General features: G+C 29.2%; 1 protein-coding gene across 7 annotated transcripts in view; it reads left to right on the top strand.

Moving 5' to 3' along the window:
* LOC124354982 (adipokinetic hormone/corazonin-related peptide receptor variant I-like) overlaps nt 1-18,078 on the top strand; it is a 209,146-nt gene that overhangs the window by 166,252 nt on the left and 24,816 nt on the right. For all 7 annotated transcript variants that reach the window (XM_046805828.1, XM_046805823.1, XM_046805821.1 and 4 more), the window contains one exon: nt 337-442. In XM_046805828.1, the coding sequence (XP_046661784.1) occupies nt 337-442 (106 nt within the window). The remainder of the gene's footprint in view (nt 1-336; nt 443-18,078) is intronic.

The following is an 18,078-nucleotide window of genomic DNA, read 5'->3' as shown; positions in this document are numbered from 1 at the left end:
AGCTTTGCTAAATATAAATGTAAAAAACTGAAACTGAACTAAGGTGACTATATATGTTATTAAAACACAAATTGGAAATGCTGAAATCAAAACACTTAATAACAACCGAAAACAAAGTAAGCATAAGGTACATATATGGATTCGATCACGCGGAAGAACGAAAAAAAAAAACTGGTTGTGAATTAACTGAGAAGAACAATACGAAGGATTTAAAAATAGTATTATAATTATTAGCACCATTATATATTGGATTATTAGCAGCTGATATGAATGTTGAGTTGGTTATATGAAGTAAACGTTTATGGTTGTATCCACAGTTCCCTGCTTTGTTTCCAGATACTTCGCGGTCCTCAAGCCCATGAATCTGTCGGACGTGGACCGGCGCGGTAAGGTGATGTTAACAAGCGCATGGCTGGGCTCCGTCCTCTGCAGTTCTCCTCAGGTCAGTTCCGTATCAATTTTAACACAACAATTTCATTCCTCCTACATTTATATGCATAATACTTATCTTTCAGAATAGAGTTTTTAATTTTAGGACACCAATGATTTACTTAACAAAAAACATACTATATGCTAAGCAATATTCTCCTCTGCCAATCAGCACTGATTTTTAGAATGTCACAATATATATATATATATATATATATATATATATATATATATATATATATATATATATATATATATATATATAAGTAGATATGAATATGGGGTTTTTAGCTCACTTTTGGGGACAGACGGTAAATCAATGAAAAATACTGTTTAAAGGACAATAAACGAATCTGTAACTCACGAATGAAAAATTACCGAATCTATAGCTGTTTGCTTCTACTTTCTTGAGCTGTCAAAATCAATCTATTGGTCTGCTACGACGAAAAATCTTCTACTCTACAAAATTGACGGTAACACAGTCTTTATCTTTAATAGTCTTCTTTCCAGTAACAACCAAGTGTAATTTATCATTTATTGTTTATTCAATTCTTTAATCTTTTTTTTCATCCAAAACATTCAAAAATCTGTTCGGTAAGTGTACTTTATAATCTTCCAACTCGGCAATTATTGTAAACCCGAATTTATCTTTTATTTTCTCCAAATTCAAAATTTTGTATTTCTTATTTTCTTCTAATTCATTCAACTTCTTATATTCTTTTAAATCTTAGCTCACCAACTTCATTTAATTCCTTTAGTAGCTCCATTTATATAGGAAAAAATTTGAGTGAGTCAAGTTTCACTATTTAGTAAAATATCTTTTTATTAAGGAAAATTTATCAACTTTAAGCTTAAAAGTTTATAACTTTTCCTTAATAAAAAAGATATTTTACTAAATAGTGAAACTTGACTCACTCAAATTTTTCCCTATTTAAATGGAGAGGAAAAAGGTGTCATGTCCATACTGCAAAAAAGACATTTTTGAACACCATTATGATAGACATTATAATTCTAAAATTCATCTAAAAAACAAAGGCATTTATGAGAAAGAATTGAATTATTTGAGGACTTGGGCTAAAGAAAATCAAATTGTCGATCATGAAAAGATGTACAATATAGAAAAATTGCGTGAATTAAAGAAAAAACTTTAAGGAAGATAAAAAAAGATCTCAATCTATTTAATGATGAAAAAATTCAATCAATCGCTGAAAAAATTGTCCATTGAAACAAACGATAAAACTAAGTCTGAAATGATCGAAGAAATTGACAAAACTCTTAACGAAAAACCTGAAAATATCATAGATGTTGAAGTTTTATCCTCAATACACGGTCTTTTCAAGCAATACATTTTAACAAATTTAAACGATAATTCCATGTCAATTTACAAATATCTATCAATTTATGAGGCCAGAAATTAAGAGTTTAATAGAAAAAATTTCAAGAGAATGTTAAAAATATGAAAGGATATCTCTCTTTGGAATTGTGAATATGAACGAACTTTAGTAAACGGTGATCCACAAACTTGCCCAATGTACTTTACTATAAAAGCAGACGAAATATTTGACGTAAACGACTTTATTACTAAGCAATTTAATAAATTAACACATCGAGAAACAGGACAAATCATCCAAATAGAGGTTCTGGATGGACATTCAAAAGTTGTAAACAATTAGTTTTGAGCCTTAATAAACACGAATTTATGAACGCAGGATCATATATCGATTTACCACAAGAGATCAAGGTAAAGAAAGCTTGTGTAAATATCAAAAAATAAAGATGATTTCTGTTTTGTTTATTCTATCCGATGTGCTATTGGAAAACCTGAAAAAGAATGCTGATAGAGCAAAGCAATACGAGAGAAATTTGTAAATGACGAGATATTTTCGGGCTTTGAGTATCCAATGTCTTTAAAAGATATACAATTATTTGAAAAACGAAGTTACAATTCCAAGTATAAGTATCCGAAAAATGTCAATAAATATCTACAGTTATGATGAGAAATTTAACATTGTTCCGTTGCAAATTTCAGAAATGTATGACGCCGAGTTAGAAGTTGATTTATTGTATGTAAAACAAGAAGATAAATCTCATTATGTTTTTGATAACCGATCTAAATAGATTAGTGAGTTCACAGTTATCCTAAACATAAAGAAAGGAAATTTCTTTGTAGAAGATGTTTAAGCCATTTCTACAAATCTGGAGATTTAACAGATCATTTAGAAATTTGCAAGCAACATGAAGTTTGTAAACCAATTATGCCATTTCCAGGTCAAACAACATCATTTACTAATTATCAAAAGAAGTTTAGCCATCCTTACGTTATTTATATGGATTTTGAGAGCATATTAGAAAAAATTCCGACATGCAAGAACAATCCACAAAGATCGACTACAACCAAGATTCAGAAGCACATTCCTTATGGTTTTACTCTATATTTAGTGTCGAATGTGACCAATCGTATGTACAAGCCGATATGTTATCGAGCAAAAAATGAAGAAGATTTGCCAAATGTTCCTGCAAAATTGTTTAAAGAACTCAATAAATTATCGAAATACATAGCTACAAAATATAATTCTAAGAACAAAAAACCTATGAAATTGACTGAAGAAGAAGAAATTTCATACCAAAATGCAAACGTTTGTCATATTTGCGAATGGTCTGCTTATGATGTTGAGTCAATTCAGTATGGTTTTACTCCTGATAGTTGGAAAGATAAGAGTTATAATAAAGTAAGAGATCATTGTCATTTAATCGGCAAGTTTCGAGGCGCAGCTCATGCATGTTGCAATCTGAATTTGAAATTTCCACAAAACATTCCAGTTTTCTGTCATAATATGTCAAATTACGATACTCATTTGTACATAAAAGAATTGGCAAAACAGTACGGTAATGTTGATTTGATTGCAAACACCGATGAACGATATATAAATTATTCTGTAAATTCTGGATACGGGTATGAGTTTGATGGTGACAAACCTAGAAAGTTCATAAAATTCTCTTTCGTGGACACATTTAGATTCATGGCCTCGTCTATTGAAAAATTAGCGAAAAATCTAAAGAAAGAAGACTTCAAACATACAAATCATTTTATACAGGATGGAAGAATATTGAATGAAATTCTAAAAAGACAGCCAAATGACGAAGAAGAAATCTTTAAAATTCTATCTGGAAAAGGCATATTTCCCTATGAATTTATCGACAGTATTGAAAAACTTGATTACACAGAAGAATTGAGAATTCAAGATTTCTATTCACTTTTGACAGACGAGAGCATATCTGAGAAAGATTTTCAACACTACTTAAATGTTTGGAACAAATTAAAAGAGAAAAATCTAGGAAATTACTCTGATCTCTATAACATTCAAGATGTTCTATTGCTCGCTGATATCTTTGAAAATTTTAGGAATATTTGTTTGAATTGCTATAAGCTTGATCCAGCACACTATCTAACAGCTCCCAGTCTTGCATGGGATGCTATGTTAAAATTAACTAAAATCGAGCTTCAACTGATACACGATTACGATATGTATTTAATGATCGAAAAAGGTATTCGCGGAGGCATTTCTCAATGTATTAAACGATATGTGAAAGCAAATAACAAATATTTAAAAGATTTTGATAAGACAAAGCCCGAAAACTATTTACTCTATCTCGATGCTAATAACCTTTATGGGTATGGCCTCATGCAAAGTTTACCATACGGCGATATCAAGTGGATGGATCCTAAAACGTATACAAAAGAAGAGTGGCAAGAAACAATTTTAGAACTCACTGGCGACGAAGATTATGGCTATATTCTCGAAGTCGATCTTGGATATCCAACAAATTTACACGAACATCACAAGGATTTACCTCTTGCTCCAGAACATTTTAAAAACAAACTTTGCACAACTCTACTGGATAAAACTGAATACGTTGTTCATTCGAGAAATTTGAAATTCTATCTGGAACAAGGAATGGTGTTAAAACATGTGAATAGAGTTATCGCATTCGATCAGAAGCCTTTTATGAAAGAATACATTGATTTTAACACAAACATGAGAACCAAAGCTACAAGCGACTTTGAAAAGGACTTTTATAAGCTGATGAACAACTCAGTTTTTGGAAAATCTATGGAAAATGTGAGAAACAGATGTGATATTAAGCTTGGAAATGAAGAATTTTCAATGAAACAAGCTAAGAAAACAAATTTCAAATGCTTTAACATCTTTGACGACAACTGTATAGCGAGTCACATGTACAAACAAAAGGTTAAATTTAACAAACCGATTTACATAGGATTTTCAGTTCTCGACCTCTCAAAATTGCTAATGTACGAGTTTTATTACAACAAATTAAAGAAGTTTGATCCAGATTTGAATCTGTGTTACATGGATACAGACAGTTATTTCCTAGAATTGAAACGAGATCCTTTTAAAATTATTAAAGAAAATATAGATGACTTTGATACAAGTGATTATCCAAAAGATCACGAATGTTTCACTACTAAAAATAAGAAGGTAATAGGGAAATTCAAAGATGAGTTAAATAGCGAAGTTTTAGAAGAATTTTGTGGTTTAAGGTCTAAGATGTACTCGTACAAATATCTAGATAAAAACCCAGTTAGGTGTAAAGGGATTAAGAGAAGCGTTGTAAATAAAACAATAAATATCGAAAACTTGAAGAAATGTTTGTTCGAAGATAAAGAAGAATTTAGGGAGATGACAGTAATCAAAAGCTACAAACATGAGTTGTACACCGTCACTATAAACAAGTTAGCACTGAACGCTAAAGATGATAAGAGAATTGTCCTAGAAAATAAGATCGATACAGTACCGTATGGATATAAAACAGATATTTTAGATGAGTTAAATAAACTTGGAAACTTTGACATGTAAATGGAAGATGATTTGATTCACTGCCACAAATGCAAGAAAAAAACGAAAAGTATAGATTCAAAAATCGTTCAAACTCAAAATGGATTGTATAGAATTGCTGCAAAATGTTCAAAATGTAAGACAAACAAGAGTAAGTTTATAAAGAATCCAAATCCAAAACCTGTTAAGCAAGAATTGAAGACTAAAGATGAGATAGAGATTGAAGCTCGAGAAATTCATGCACCAGTACGAAAAAAGTTTAAAAAGAGAAAAATTATAACTTTAGGAATTGACGATTTATGGGCAGCAGATTTAGTTATAATGTCTAACTATTCAGATCAAAATGATGGATTTAAGTATATGTTAAATGTTATTGATACTTTCTCAAAATATGCTTGGTCAAGAGCTATCAAAAGAAAAAACGGCAAGGATGTTTCAAAAGCTTTCGAAGATATAGTAAAAGATGCTATAAAGATCGGGCATAAACCTCCGAATCTTCTTCATACAGATAAGGGTTTAGAGTTCAAAAATAAAGAATTTAACGATGTTTTGAGGAAATACAACATTAAGATTTATCATACTGAAAACGAAGAGAAATCAAGTATCGTAGAGAGATATAACAGAACTCAAAACGAAAGGATGAAAGTTATTTTTGAGATTAATAAAAACTTTAAATGGATCGATATTCTTCAAAAAATAGTCACAAATTACAATGATACGGTTCACAGCACAATCAAAATGAAGCCCAAAGACGTAGATAAGGATGCAGAAAAGGAGTTTTTAGAGACCGTTTTCAAGTATGTTCCACCTGAAATTCACACGAAAACTAAATTTAAAGTCGATGATCATGTAAGAATTGTTAGTAAAAAAACAAACATTTTCGAACAAATATAAGAACAATTGGTCAAGAGAAATCTTTGTGATTTATCAAATTAATAACACAGATCCTGTAACTTATAGTATAAAAGATTTAAATAATGAAGAAATAACCGGAAAGTTTTATGAATATGAATTGAGAAAGTCAAAGCTTTAATTTTTTCTATATAAATGGAGGCTCAAAAGAAATGTTCAAAGTGCAAAGAATTAAAAGGTTTTGAAGAATTTTATAAAGATAAGAATAGAAAAGATGGAATTAATTATAATTGTAAAGATTGTTATAGGAAGTATCATAAAGAGCTGTATGATAAAATAGAAAAATTAACTTTGGAAGAGAAAGAATGTCTTAAATGTAAAGAAACTAAAAAAAAAATTTCAGAGTTTAATAGTCATCACTATAGTAGAGATAAGAAAGACTCATATTGTAAAGATTGTGTAAAGAAGAATCACCATAGATTATATTATGAAGATACTCAATGTGAATGTGGAAGAACTATAAAATGGTTAAATAATTATCAAAAACATTTACAAACAAAATATCATAAGTCAAGAGTTTTTAATAAAATTTAGTAACATTTTCATCGTGTAATAATTTTTTCTATATAAATGGAGTCTCAAAAGAAATGTACAAAGTGTCAAGAATTTTATAAGGAAAAGAATAGAAAAGACTGTTATTGTAAGGAATTATATGATAAAATGGACAAATTAACTTTAGAAGAAAAAAAGTGTTACTTTTGTAAAGAAATTAAAAATATTTCTGAATTTAATAACTGGCAGTATAGTAAAGATAGAAAAGATGCCTTTTGCAAAGATTGTGCTAAAAAAATTTTCAGCGAAAGTTATAAAAACGAAATGCCTTGTGAATATGAAAAAAGAATTCTACAATGGTTACCTAGTTATGCTAAACATTTACAAACAAAATATAATAAATCGAGAGTTTTTAGTAAAATTTAGAAACATTTTCATCGTGTAATTTAGATATTCTATAAATCAGTCGAGATTCTGCCATATTTGTAGTAAAATGATTTCCGTTGTATAAAATATTCAAAGATTCTTTCATTTGGTTGTAGAGATTTATACTATTTGGATCTCCATGTCTTAATAAAATTTCCATTTCTGGGTAATCAATTTCAAGTTCTTTCAATCTTTTCGGTATTTCTCTCTTTTGAGCTCTGATAACGTAATAAGGATATTCCCACATGTGATTCTTCTTAATTAATACAAAAACATGGTGTTTTTTTCTTATCAAAATCTTTACAAACAAGGTCTGGTTTCATTAAGTCAATTTTTACACTTTGTTTTGCGATTATTTCCGTTTTTATTTCATCTTTAATTTGCAAGTGTTTAACTTCGTCCTCTAAATATTTAATCTTGTTTTCAAGTTTGTACTCACCAAATTTACGAATACTTGGCAAAACTTCTTTTGTAACCCACTTTTTAAACAATTTCGATTCTGGCTTATTAGATCTCAAAATTAAAGAATATAAACCAGATTCATTAACGAAAATAGTATGTTTTTGAATATTTTCTCGGGGTCTATGGGATAGGCTCCTGTAATTTATACATTCAAACGTTGTTTTATCGTCATTATCGACATTATTTATGATAGCTTGCCTCGTGTTTTCATATTCTAAAATTTCTGCAACATCTTTTGCTTTGAACCAAATTTCGTTATTTTCGTCAACAATCGTAAAAAATTTCTGTATTATTGAATTTGAGTTGATTATTTATTAGATCTACAACTGACTCCATTTAGATAGAAAGAAATTTAACTAGTTACTTGCAATCTTAAATAAATTGTTGTTTTACTCTCATTATTTAATAAATTTCCCTCAGAGTCTTGTATAGTTAGAACGATTTTTTGAATTCTTTTAATATTTTTTCTAATTGGAATATAATCAATTTCATTCGGTTTTTCACTGATTTTTGATCCATAAGCAACATTTGGGAAAAAAGTGTACAAAATTTCAGATTCTTTGTGTAAATGTTCGGTATGATTTTCAAAACTAGGTTCAACGAGATTGCAGTGCACTTCAATTACATCGAAAGGTCTAAATTTTGGCGTTTTATTTCCTAAATATATCTGATTTGGCTCAATAGTTTCTTGAACAAACCCTAATAAATCTACAATAATTGCTGAAAACATTATTCTTACTGGTGATTTTATTTGAATTTTATTAGAGAGATAATTTTTTTGCATTTCAAACTTGTTTTCGTCAAAGTTTAAAGATTTATCTGATTGTTTGAATGTTTTCAGATAATTTTTAAGGGATTTTTTTATTTGATCGAAGGTATAATATCCTTTGTTTAAACCATAATATTTTGTTATGTTCTTCTCACTAAATCCTATACAATAAGGAGAACTTTCACTAATATTTATTACAAAATTGTCAGAATAAAAACCGCTTAAACCGATAAAATAATTTGATTCTTCCTCTAAGTGTATAGGATGTTCCAAGTTTAAAAATAATTGAGAGCTTTCTGAAGTCAACTTGAACAGCTTCATTTTCGCAAGCGTTGCTTCAAGATGAAAATCTTCTATTTAAATGGAGAAATTTTTAAAGCAAAAAGATCAGATAAAACTTCAAACGTTTGAAGAAAATAAGAAAGATCAACCAATCAGATTGTTAATTGTTGGTTCAAGTGGATGTGGAAAAACAACTTTATTATTGAATTTTATCTACAATAGGTTGATTCCTTATTCCAATTTGTATGTTTTTAGTAAATCTTTAGAACAAGACGCATACAAAAAATTACAACAAAGATTCAAAAATATTGAGAAGAACTTAAGTAAAGAAATATCACATTTTTATAATGCTTCTGAGGACATAGTTCCGTTAAGCGAATGTAAACCCAATTCATTAATCGTTTTTGATGATTGTATTTTGGAAAATCAGGACGTTATTAAGGAATATTTCGTAATGTCTCGTCACAAAAACATATCTTGTATCTATCTTTCCCAATGCTTTTCAAAGGTTGATAAACAAGTTATTAGAAATAATTTGAATATGTTGTGTGTTTTTAAGCAAGATGATCACTATTCGAGAAAAATTTACAACAATTATGTGGGATCTGATATGAGTTTTAACCACTTTAATGAATTATGTGATAAAATTTGGAAAGAAGACTATGGATTTTTAACTATTAATCTAACTTTGAAGCCTAAAAATGGTAAATATTTGAATAAGTTTTCTAATATAAATGCTGCTCAGTGGTCTGACAAATCTAATTGATAAAATATTTGTTACAATTATTTTTACATTATCTTTACTTTTTATTTACATTATGAAAATAACAGAAAAACGGTAAATCTGTTCACGTTCCACGTTTTACGTTCCACGTTTTCACGTTTCGTGTTCACGTTTCACGTTTCGTGTTCACGTTTTCACGTTTCGTGTTCACGTTCTCGTTCACGTTCTCGTTCACGTTTTACGTTCCACGTTTTCACGTTTCGTGTTCACGTTTCACGTTTCGTGTTCACGTTTTACGTTTCACGTTCACGTTTTACGTTCCACGTTTCGTGTTCTCGTTTCGTGTTCACGTTTCCACGTTCCACGTTCACGTTTTACGTTCCGTGTTCACGTTTCGTGTTCTCGTTTTCACGTTTCGTGTTCACGTTTCCACGTTCCACGTTTACGTTTCAAAATTTTCCTAAATAAATGGCGAACGTAACTTCAGAAGAAGCAAAAAAACTTGATCAAATAGAAAAGAAATTAATCAAAGAATTTAAAGAACAGATTCGAATTGATGAAAAAGAACAAGAATTTATTCAAAAAATTAATCAACCTGTAACATCTGCAATTAAAAATGTTGAGGGCAAAATTGAAAATGTTTTAAGCGATAATCAAAATTTGATGAATTTGGTTCCAGTTGTACGACAATTTGCCGATATTTCAATTCCAGAATCTGAAGTGGAAGAGTTTGAATTGCCAAAATTACCATCTTCAACACCATTTAGACCTCGAATCATTGAAGACTCTACCATAGTTGAACCAATAAGTCCTGGAACAACGGATATAATAATTGGTGAAATTGGTAAAAAATTCCTTCCTAGAGTAAAAGATGATAAATTTGGTTTGTATTGGGATAAAAAAAAGAAAAGTTTTATGATTGGAAATTTACCCGTTAATTTTGAGCATAATGATATCATTATTAATGAAAAAACATATGAAGGAACTCAGGGTTTATGGAGATTATTAACAGGCACTGATGTTCCAAAAGACGGTTTATATTCTGAAGAAGACTTGAAAAAGTATACTGAAATTTTATGGAAATCTGATTCAATTTACAAAAATAATGATCCATAAACTAAGAAACCAAAGTCAAGTAAAGGTAAAAAATATCTCAATTTGATTAAACCAATTTGGGAAAAACGAATCGAAGGATCTGGTATAAGAAAATACAGTGATAATAAGATTGAGTACAGATATATCGACGATTTGACAAAACTCGATGGAATTATAAATTATATTTATGCTCAAGAAAAGGCTGGAAACAACAATTTTTTGAACGAAAAGAAAGCGATTAAAGATTTTATTTCGAACAAACTTGATGAAATGATTGAAAAACCTGATGGAATTAAATATTTAAAACGAGTTTTGCCGGCAATAAGTTCATCTATGATTGAGGGTAGTGGACTTTTGAATGATTTTATCAACAATTTACCTTTTGAATTACACGTACCAACTTATCAGTATCTGGGGCCCGGCACAAAACTCGAAAAAAGACTAAAAAGAGGAGATACTGGTATAAATAAATTAGATCAAGCTGCTATGGAACACGATATTTTTTATGCAAAACATAGAGACACAAATTCCAGACATATCGCAGATAAAGTTTTGCAAGATAAGGCAATGGATAGATTTTTATCAAAAGATGCTAGTTTAGGTGAAAGATTTGTTGCGCTTCCAACAGCTGGAGCAATGTTTTTGAAGAGAAAACTAGGAATGGGAATCGAAGAGAACTTGAAATTTTAACTATATAAATGGAGGTGAACGTAAATTTCAGCAAAAATCAGAAAGAAAAAATAAAATCCGCTTTTAAGAAGAAAATACCCGTTAGTATTCAATTTAAAATAGATCAACTAAAAAATGGCGAAGATAAGATATTTTTAACAAATAGACAATACAATAAACTCGAAAAACATAAGAAAAACAATAAAGGAACCAGAATAGAATTTTCTTATAATCAGTTGAAAGAACTCAAAAATGGTGGACTTTTGAAAGATTTATTAGATTTTGGAGAAAATATTCCAGTTGTTAAAAATGTTGTTCCTTATGTTCGTAAAGCTGCTCCAATCGTTAAAAAAGATGTGATTCCTATTGTTCGAAACATTTTAAATTGGTTAGATAAAGAGTTGGAAGATGTTACAGGATCTGGATTAGATGAAAAAACTTTGAATTACGTGAAATCAAACATTAAAAAAAATTTAAACCTTTAACATTCGGGGAATTGGAAGAAATCTGCAAAAATATTTAACATTTTAGAGGAATCTTCATGAGAGATACATTACCTGAAAAAGTTAAGAAATTTGAATGTGGAATTGTGAATTTAGACTCGATTATGGGAAGTGGAACGCATTGGATTTGTTATTATAAAAATGATAAGAATGCATGTTATTTTGATTCGTATGGAAGAATTGAGGACAAACCACCTATAGAATTGATTAAATATTTGAAAAAATCAAGCGTCTACTACAATGATTCTCAGATTCAAGACTATAAAGATCCCCCAATTTGTGGTCATTTATGTGTTTTTGTTTTGAATGAACTGAGTACTGGTAAAGATTTTAAAGAAGTTGTTAACAAATTATTACTTAATAAATATGGATTCACAAAATATTTTTGACGTATTTGGAACACAAATTAAAACAGAAAGTATTCAAAATGTAGATAATAGTTTCAATTTTGATAGTTTGAGAAATGAGTTTGATAACAAGTTAGAAAATTTATTACAAACCCTTCCAGATTCAGATATGTTTGCTGTCGAGATTGAAGATTTTAAAGCAGAATATGATAACAAACTTGCAAATTTCATGAGTTCAAATGAAGTTGCTGATAAAATAAAAACATTGGAAAAAGAAGTTGATGATGGTGTAAAAAAATTATTTACCAATTTAATGTCTCATATCGAAAAAGCTGATAAAATTACTGAAGCGATCAAAGTTGAAAAGAATTATGTTAGTTTGGCTAATAAAAAAAGAATTGTCGGTGTTCGACCTGGTATTGACAAACATGATGTTGTTGTTAAAGAACAAATTTTAAAACCTCTAAAATTATCAGAAAACATCGATATTGTTGATTTACATGATCCGAATGTTAAAAATGCCTTAGATTTTAAAGGAAAAAGAATTAGCAGTGTTAGTAAAGGAATTAATCCATTTGATGTTGTTGTAATGATTCAATTAGAAGATCCTATTAAAATGTTTAATGAACTAAAACAAAATTATGAGAATCATAAACATCATGTTAAAGATTTTACAACAGAAGTCTATGACAAGTTAGAAGCCAGAAATAGAAGATCAGTAGACGATGTTGGTGAATTACTTGATAAAGTAAATAAACTAGAAGAAAACTTTAATACATATAAAAATAATGTTAATGAATTAGTTGGTGTAGCAATTAACAAAATTCTGGAAAATTTTGATACACGTTTCAATGAGAAAGTAAACTTTTTTGAAAATTTTGGTACACGTTTCAATGAGAAAGTAACACATAATAATGAATTACTTAAAAGAATAGATGATCAATACTCTTTATATCTCGATAAAGTAAATAAACTAGAAGAAAACTTTAATAAATTTAAAGAAGATGTTAATAAATCTTTTGAAACATTGATAACAGATTTAATAGATTAGGCGGTTATGATGATGACTAATTTTCCTTATATAAATGGCGCTCATATACTGTGTGAGGTGTAAGGCAAAAACTGAAACAAATGATATAAAATACTATGCAAACATCAATGGAGTTAAGAGAATTTCTGGAAAATGTGCTGAATGTAACTCAAGAAAGAGCCAATTTATAAAAACTTGATTTGAAATTTTTTCCTAATAAATAGAGATGGCGGGACATTACAGTGCTTTCGATCTTTTTATCATGCAACACGAAAGAGATTTGAAAAAAGAACATTGGGATGACATTTCTCAAAAATATGAATTATCCGAAGATATGATGAGATTATACGTAAACAAATTGAATTGGTATAACATTGCAAAATATCAAACTCTGTCCCCAGAGTTCATTCAAGAAAATATACATTATCAATTAAAAGATCATATGTCTGTTCTTTGTCTCTATCAACACTTGAGTATAAAGTTTTTGGATGAAAATAAAGATACAGTTGATTGGAACAATATTATAGATAGCGGTTACTATCCTGTGCAAATTTTATTGAAATATGTGACCGAGATCGCAAAATTTAAGGAAGAGAATCCCGAATATGACGAAGTAGATCATTAAAAAATGACTCTAATCTTTTTAATTATTTTACTAAAATTTATATCTTTTCTTATAAAAACGTACATTAGATCGATGAAAAAATGATATCTTTCTTATACATGATGTTTAAAATTTCTAAATTTTCTCTTATTAAATGGCGGACTACAGAAAATATGCTAGTGATATTGAAAGGGCGGAGTTTAAAAATTTCTATCCAATTAGTAAACAACATTTGAATGAACCGAATAAAAGAACTGAGTTTAATATTGATTTTGGAGATAACTTTTGCTCGTCTAACTTCCAGTTTTATATTTCTGGAACTTTAACAAAACAAGATGGTCAAGCATATCTTGGAACTGATAATGTTAGATTAATCGATAATTTTATACAGTTTTTATTTTCTAAGATTGAAGTAAGAAAACACAATAAATTGATAGAAGAAGTCGAAAACTGTGGCCAATTAAGCACAATTAAAGGAACTATTTCGTATTCAAAAAGTGATGTTATTTCTCAAACTTCTAATGGCTTTGAATCAGATTTTAAATTTGGTGTTTTTGAAGCAGCTGGAAATTTATCTCATTTTGGATTAGGATTTTTTGAAAATGTTACTATTCCGATCTATAAAGGAGGATTTTATCTAAGTTTTATAAGAGCAGAAGACAATGATGTGATTCTGAAGACTGCAACTGGAAATGTTATGCCTGTTGATGGAAAAATAACAATTACAGATTTTTTTATTAGAGTTCCAATGATTGATTATAAAACCACGAGTAAAATTAGGTTGATTGATGAAATTACAAAAAGTCAAAACATTATGTTTAATTTTCTAGATTGGCAATGTATTGAACAAAAAGGTATTTCCGGAACAACTTATTCGTTCGATATTACAAATATTTATAGAAATATCTTCAATCCCAAGTTCGTTATCATAGGTTTTCAAACAGATAGACAGAATAATCAAGAAAAAAATCCTTCAAAGTTTGATAGTTTGGATGTAAAAAATATCAGAGTAAAATTGAACGGTTCTTATTATCCAGATGAATTACAAAATTTAAACATTTCAGGAGGTCTTTTCAGAATCATGTATCAGATGTATCAAGATTTTAAGAAAGTTTACTGTAATAATAAGGAAATGTATTACAATCCTAAAGAATTTTTAGCGAATAGACCTATTTATGTCATTGATACAACAAAGAGTATGACAAATATTTCTGGTTCAAAGAACGATATAATTATCAATATGGATTTTCAAAAAGCTGTTACAAACGCGATTTGTTATGTGGTTGTGGTTTCTGAGAAATTTTTAGCCTATGATGTGATTAAGAACGATATTAGAGAAATTCAGTAAAAATCATCGTATTTTCTATATTATTCATCGGCACTAACTATGACGTAGGCGTTACCACTAGGAACGCGGTGACCTCGACTGTTTGTTTCACTAACTATGACGTAGGCGTTACCACTAGGAACGCGGTGACCTCGACTAACTTCATAATAATTTCATGACGTATGCGTTACCACTAGGAACGCTGAGACCTTGAGTTTGTTTCCTAACTGAAAATAAATCAATATTCTTCCATATGAGAGTTACTTTTTTTCTCCCATTCCCATATGTTTTTTTTTTCAGCTTTGATCATCAGCAGCTGTTTGGAAAGAAGAAAAACATGTTAGTTCAGTAATGTGTGGTTACTTTTTTTTTGTCCAGATGTTTCTTTTCAGTTGTGCTCTAAAACTTGCAGTCCCTCCCCACGTCATAGTACTGTTTTGATAACCATAGTTGGTGTCTTTCTTCATAGGAATCACATGGAATATTATCTACAGTAATACCTTTTGTTTCACACAAAATGTGGCTATATTCTATAAGAAAAATTCTATAATGCTCTTTAATGAATTGTGTTGATAAATCTTGATACTTACAAAAATTCCTAAGAAATTCATCAATTAAGTCTTCATTATCTTGAAAGGACGTATAATATGGGAAAAATTTCATAAAAACGATGAAAACTCTCTGTTTGTTTATTTTTTACTTTCTTTTCAATATCTTTCGTAATTATATTAAATATATAATCCCTTATTTTTTTCGTTTTTTGTGTGTACACGTGTGCAGTTTTCGTTCTTTCTGCAAAAGACTCTACAAGTTCTTTTAATTCTGTTTCATTTAAGGAAAGTATCGAAGACGGTATCAACTGTTGTTGAAAATAAACCGGCAATTCACTGAATTCATCTTTGTTGCACTGTTTTAATGCTAGAAATTGTAGAGACTTTGGTGAGTTCATGTTGTTTGGTGACTATTTAGTAGAATAGATTTTTTATTTAAGAAAAATAATTTGCTAAATTCATATTATTCTCTTTCATTCCTTCTAAAACTTCAAAAATATACTCTTTCGCTGATGAAAAATCTCGATTTCTTCCGGAATAATCTTTGTAATCATAGACAAAATATCCTAAATAGTTGTACAATAGAATGAAATTATTTCTATTTATCTCTGTTGTAGAAATGTAAACACAAACATTTGCGCTGAAAAATTTATATCTCGGCAGAGTTAGTTCCATAATCTCCATTTATAAAAAAATCTTTTTGTTTAAATGGAAGAGTATAATGCCAACTGTTACAAGTGTTATAATAGAGGAGAAATTATTGATAAAAAATATTTAGTTTGTAGAGATTGTAATTTAATTTTGTACGAAAGACCTAAACCTAGGAAATTTCGAAATAAACTAACACATTTGAATAATCTGCTTACAAAATTACAATACGGAGGTGAAAAACAAACAAAATTTGTTACAGAATTTAGAAAACAGAATAAAAATTTTTACTTATCTCTCATAACCGTTGAAAAAATTATTTTCCTTTTCAAAGAATACATTAGGTTTGTAGGTATCGATACACACGTTTATTATGAAAAGATATTACCTGTATTTTTTTATTATCTAGATGTAGAATTTGTTTATGATTTTGAACCAGAAATCCTCGATGATTTTATAGTACATTTGGAGAAATTAAATGAAGAACCTCGTCAAAAGAATGTGGTTTTACTCACATTCTCCCCGACTTCTCGAGTGATTGTAAGCAAATTCCATCATTTCCGTTTATAAGTTTTAATTTATAGTTTATTCGTAGCAGACCAATAGATTGATTTGACAGCTCAAGAAAGTAGAAGCAAACAGCTATAGATTCGGTAATTTTTCATTCGTGAGTTACAGATTCGTTTATTGTCCTTTAAACAGTATTTTTCATTGATTTACCGTCTGTCCCAAAAGTGAGCTAGAAACCCCATATTCATATCTACTTATATACACATATATTTCTAAGAAATTGTAGAAATCACAAAAATAATATTTTACATGCGTTGCAGGAAAAAAATGAATTGATAAGAAAATAACGAACTTTGTTTCAGTGTTGTCATAAAAATAATCATTCATTAGGGAAATGGACAGGAATCAGTATTTGGACTAAATAAACTTGCTTGGTACATGTATATTTGTTGTTCTGGTTTTGTGGTTATCGGTTCGAAAACGAATCTCATGATGGTAAAATCACGCAATGGAACATATTCAATAAACAATATTTTTAATTTGTAATTTGTTTAATTTACAAATTTGTGTACATAAAAATTGTATTTTGTGTTCATTTTAATGAAATATTTCATTTCATTGGAAACTAAAAATATGCATTTATATTTTAAACGCACCCTTTTGTTAAAATTGTTTTTTTTTGTATTGAGAATTGTACATGCTATAAATTATTAATATCATCTTTAATTTATGTACATAAATAGTTCTTAGTTGCTGTTTTGATAGTTAGTAGTTAAAAATTAGAATTTAAAGGCTGTATAACAGTTGCTGTAGTTATATTTATAAAAGCTCTAAGATAAATAAATAAAATATAATTAATGAGCTTTGTAATCGTGGTCTAAATATATACATTTCTCTTTATAAGCTTAATTTTCCAAAACAGTGCAATGTGTATTTTGTGCATTTATTATAATGTGGTATATTCCATTCCCTATTTCAAAGATCGAGAGATAATTCACTGATTTAAATAAGAATGCGAAGCTGCATAAATGTATTACATATTTTTATGCGACTTTTTGAGTTTTATATTTCGAGATATCGCGATAATATTTTGTAAAGCGATGTTTACAGACCCAACCATAGGGTTTAGCCGACCTTCGCTCAGTAGGCTGGAACAAATTTCTTTTTTGTAGCCTACCACAACAAATACAACATCTTTGTATAGCTTTTTATTCACAATAACTATTACAAAGTGAAGGTATTGTTTAAAAACTACGAATTTCACAGCAACATCCTCGTTTAGCGGAACTTGGGTCCTGGACTACATCCCGCGTAAGATACAGCGGCACCTTAACCTTTTCTCCCTCGTAAATGCGTCATCTGTAGATAAGCATGATCGAACTGTTAACAAGATACCCTCAAATAACGATCAACGTCACGCCAGTGTGTCGTCATTGTTGGAT

The sequence above is a fragment of the Homalodisca vitripennis genome, chromosome 2 (genome assembly GCF_021130785.1).
Source record: "Homalodisca vitripennis isolate AUS2020 chromosome 2, UT_GWSS_2.1, whole genome shotgun sequence".
Classification (NCBI taxonomy): domain Eukaryota; kingdom Metazoa; phylum Arthropoda; class Insecta; order Hemiptera; family Cicadellidae; genus Homalodisca; species Homalodisca vitripennis.
Note: the sequence above shows the minus strand (reverse complement) of the source record. Positions and strands in the feature narration are given on the sequence as shown.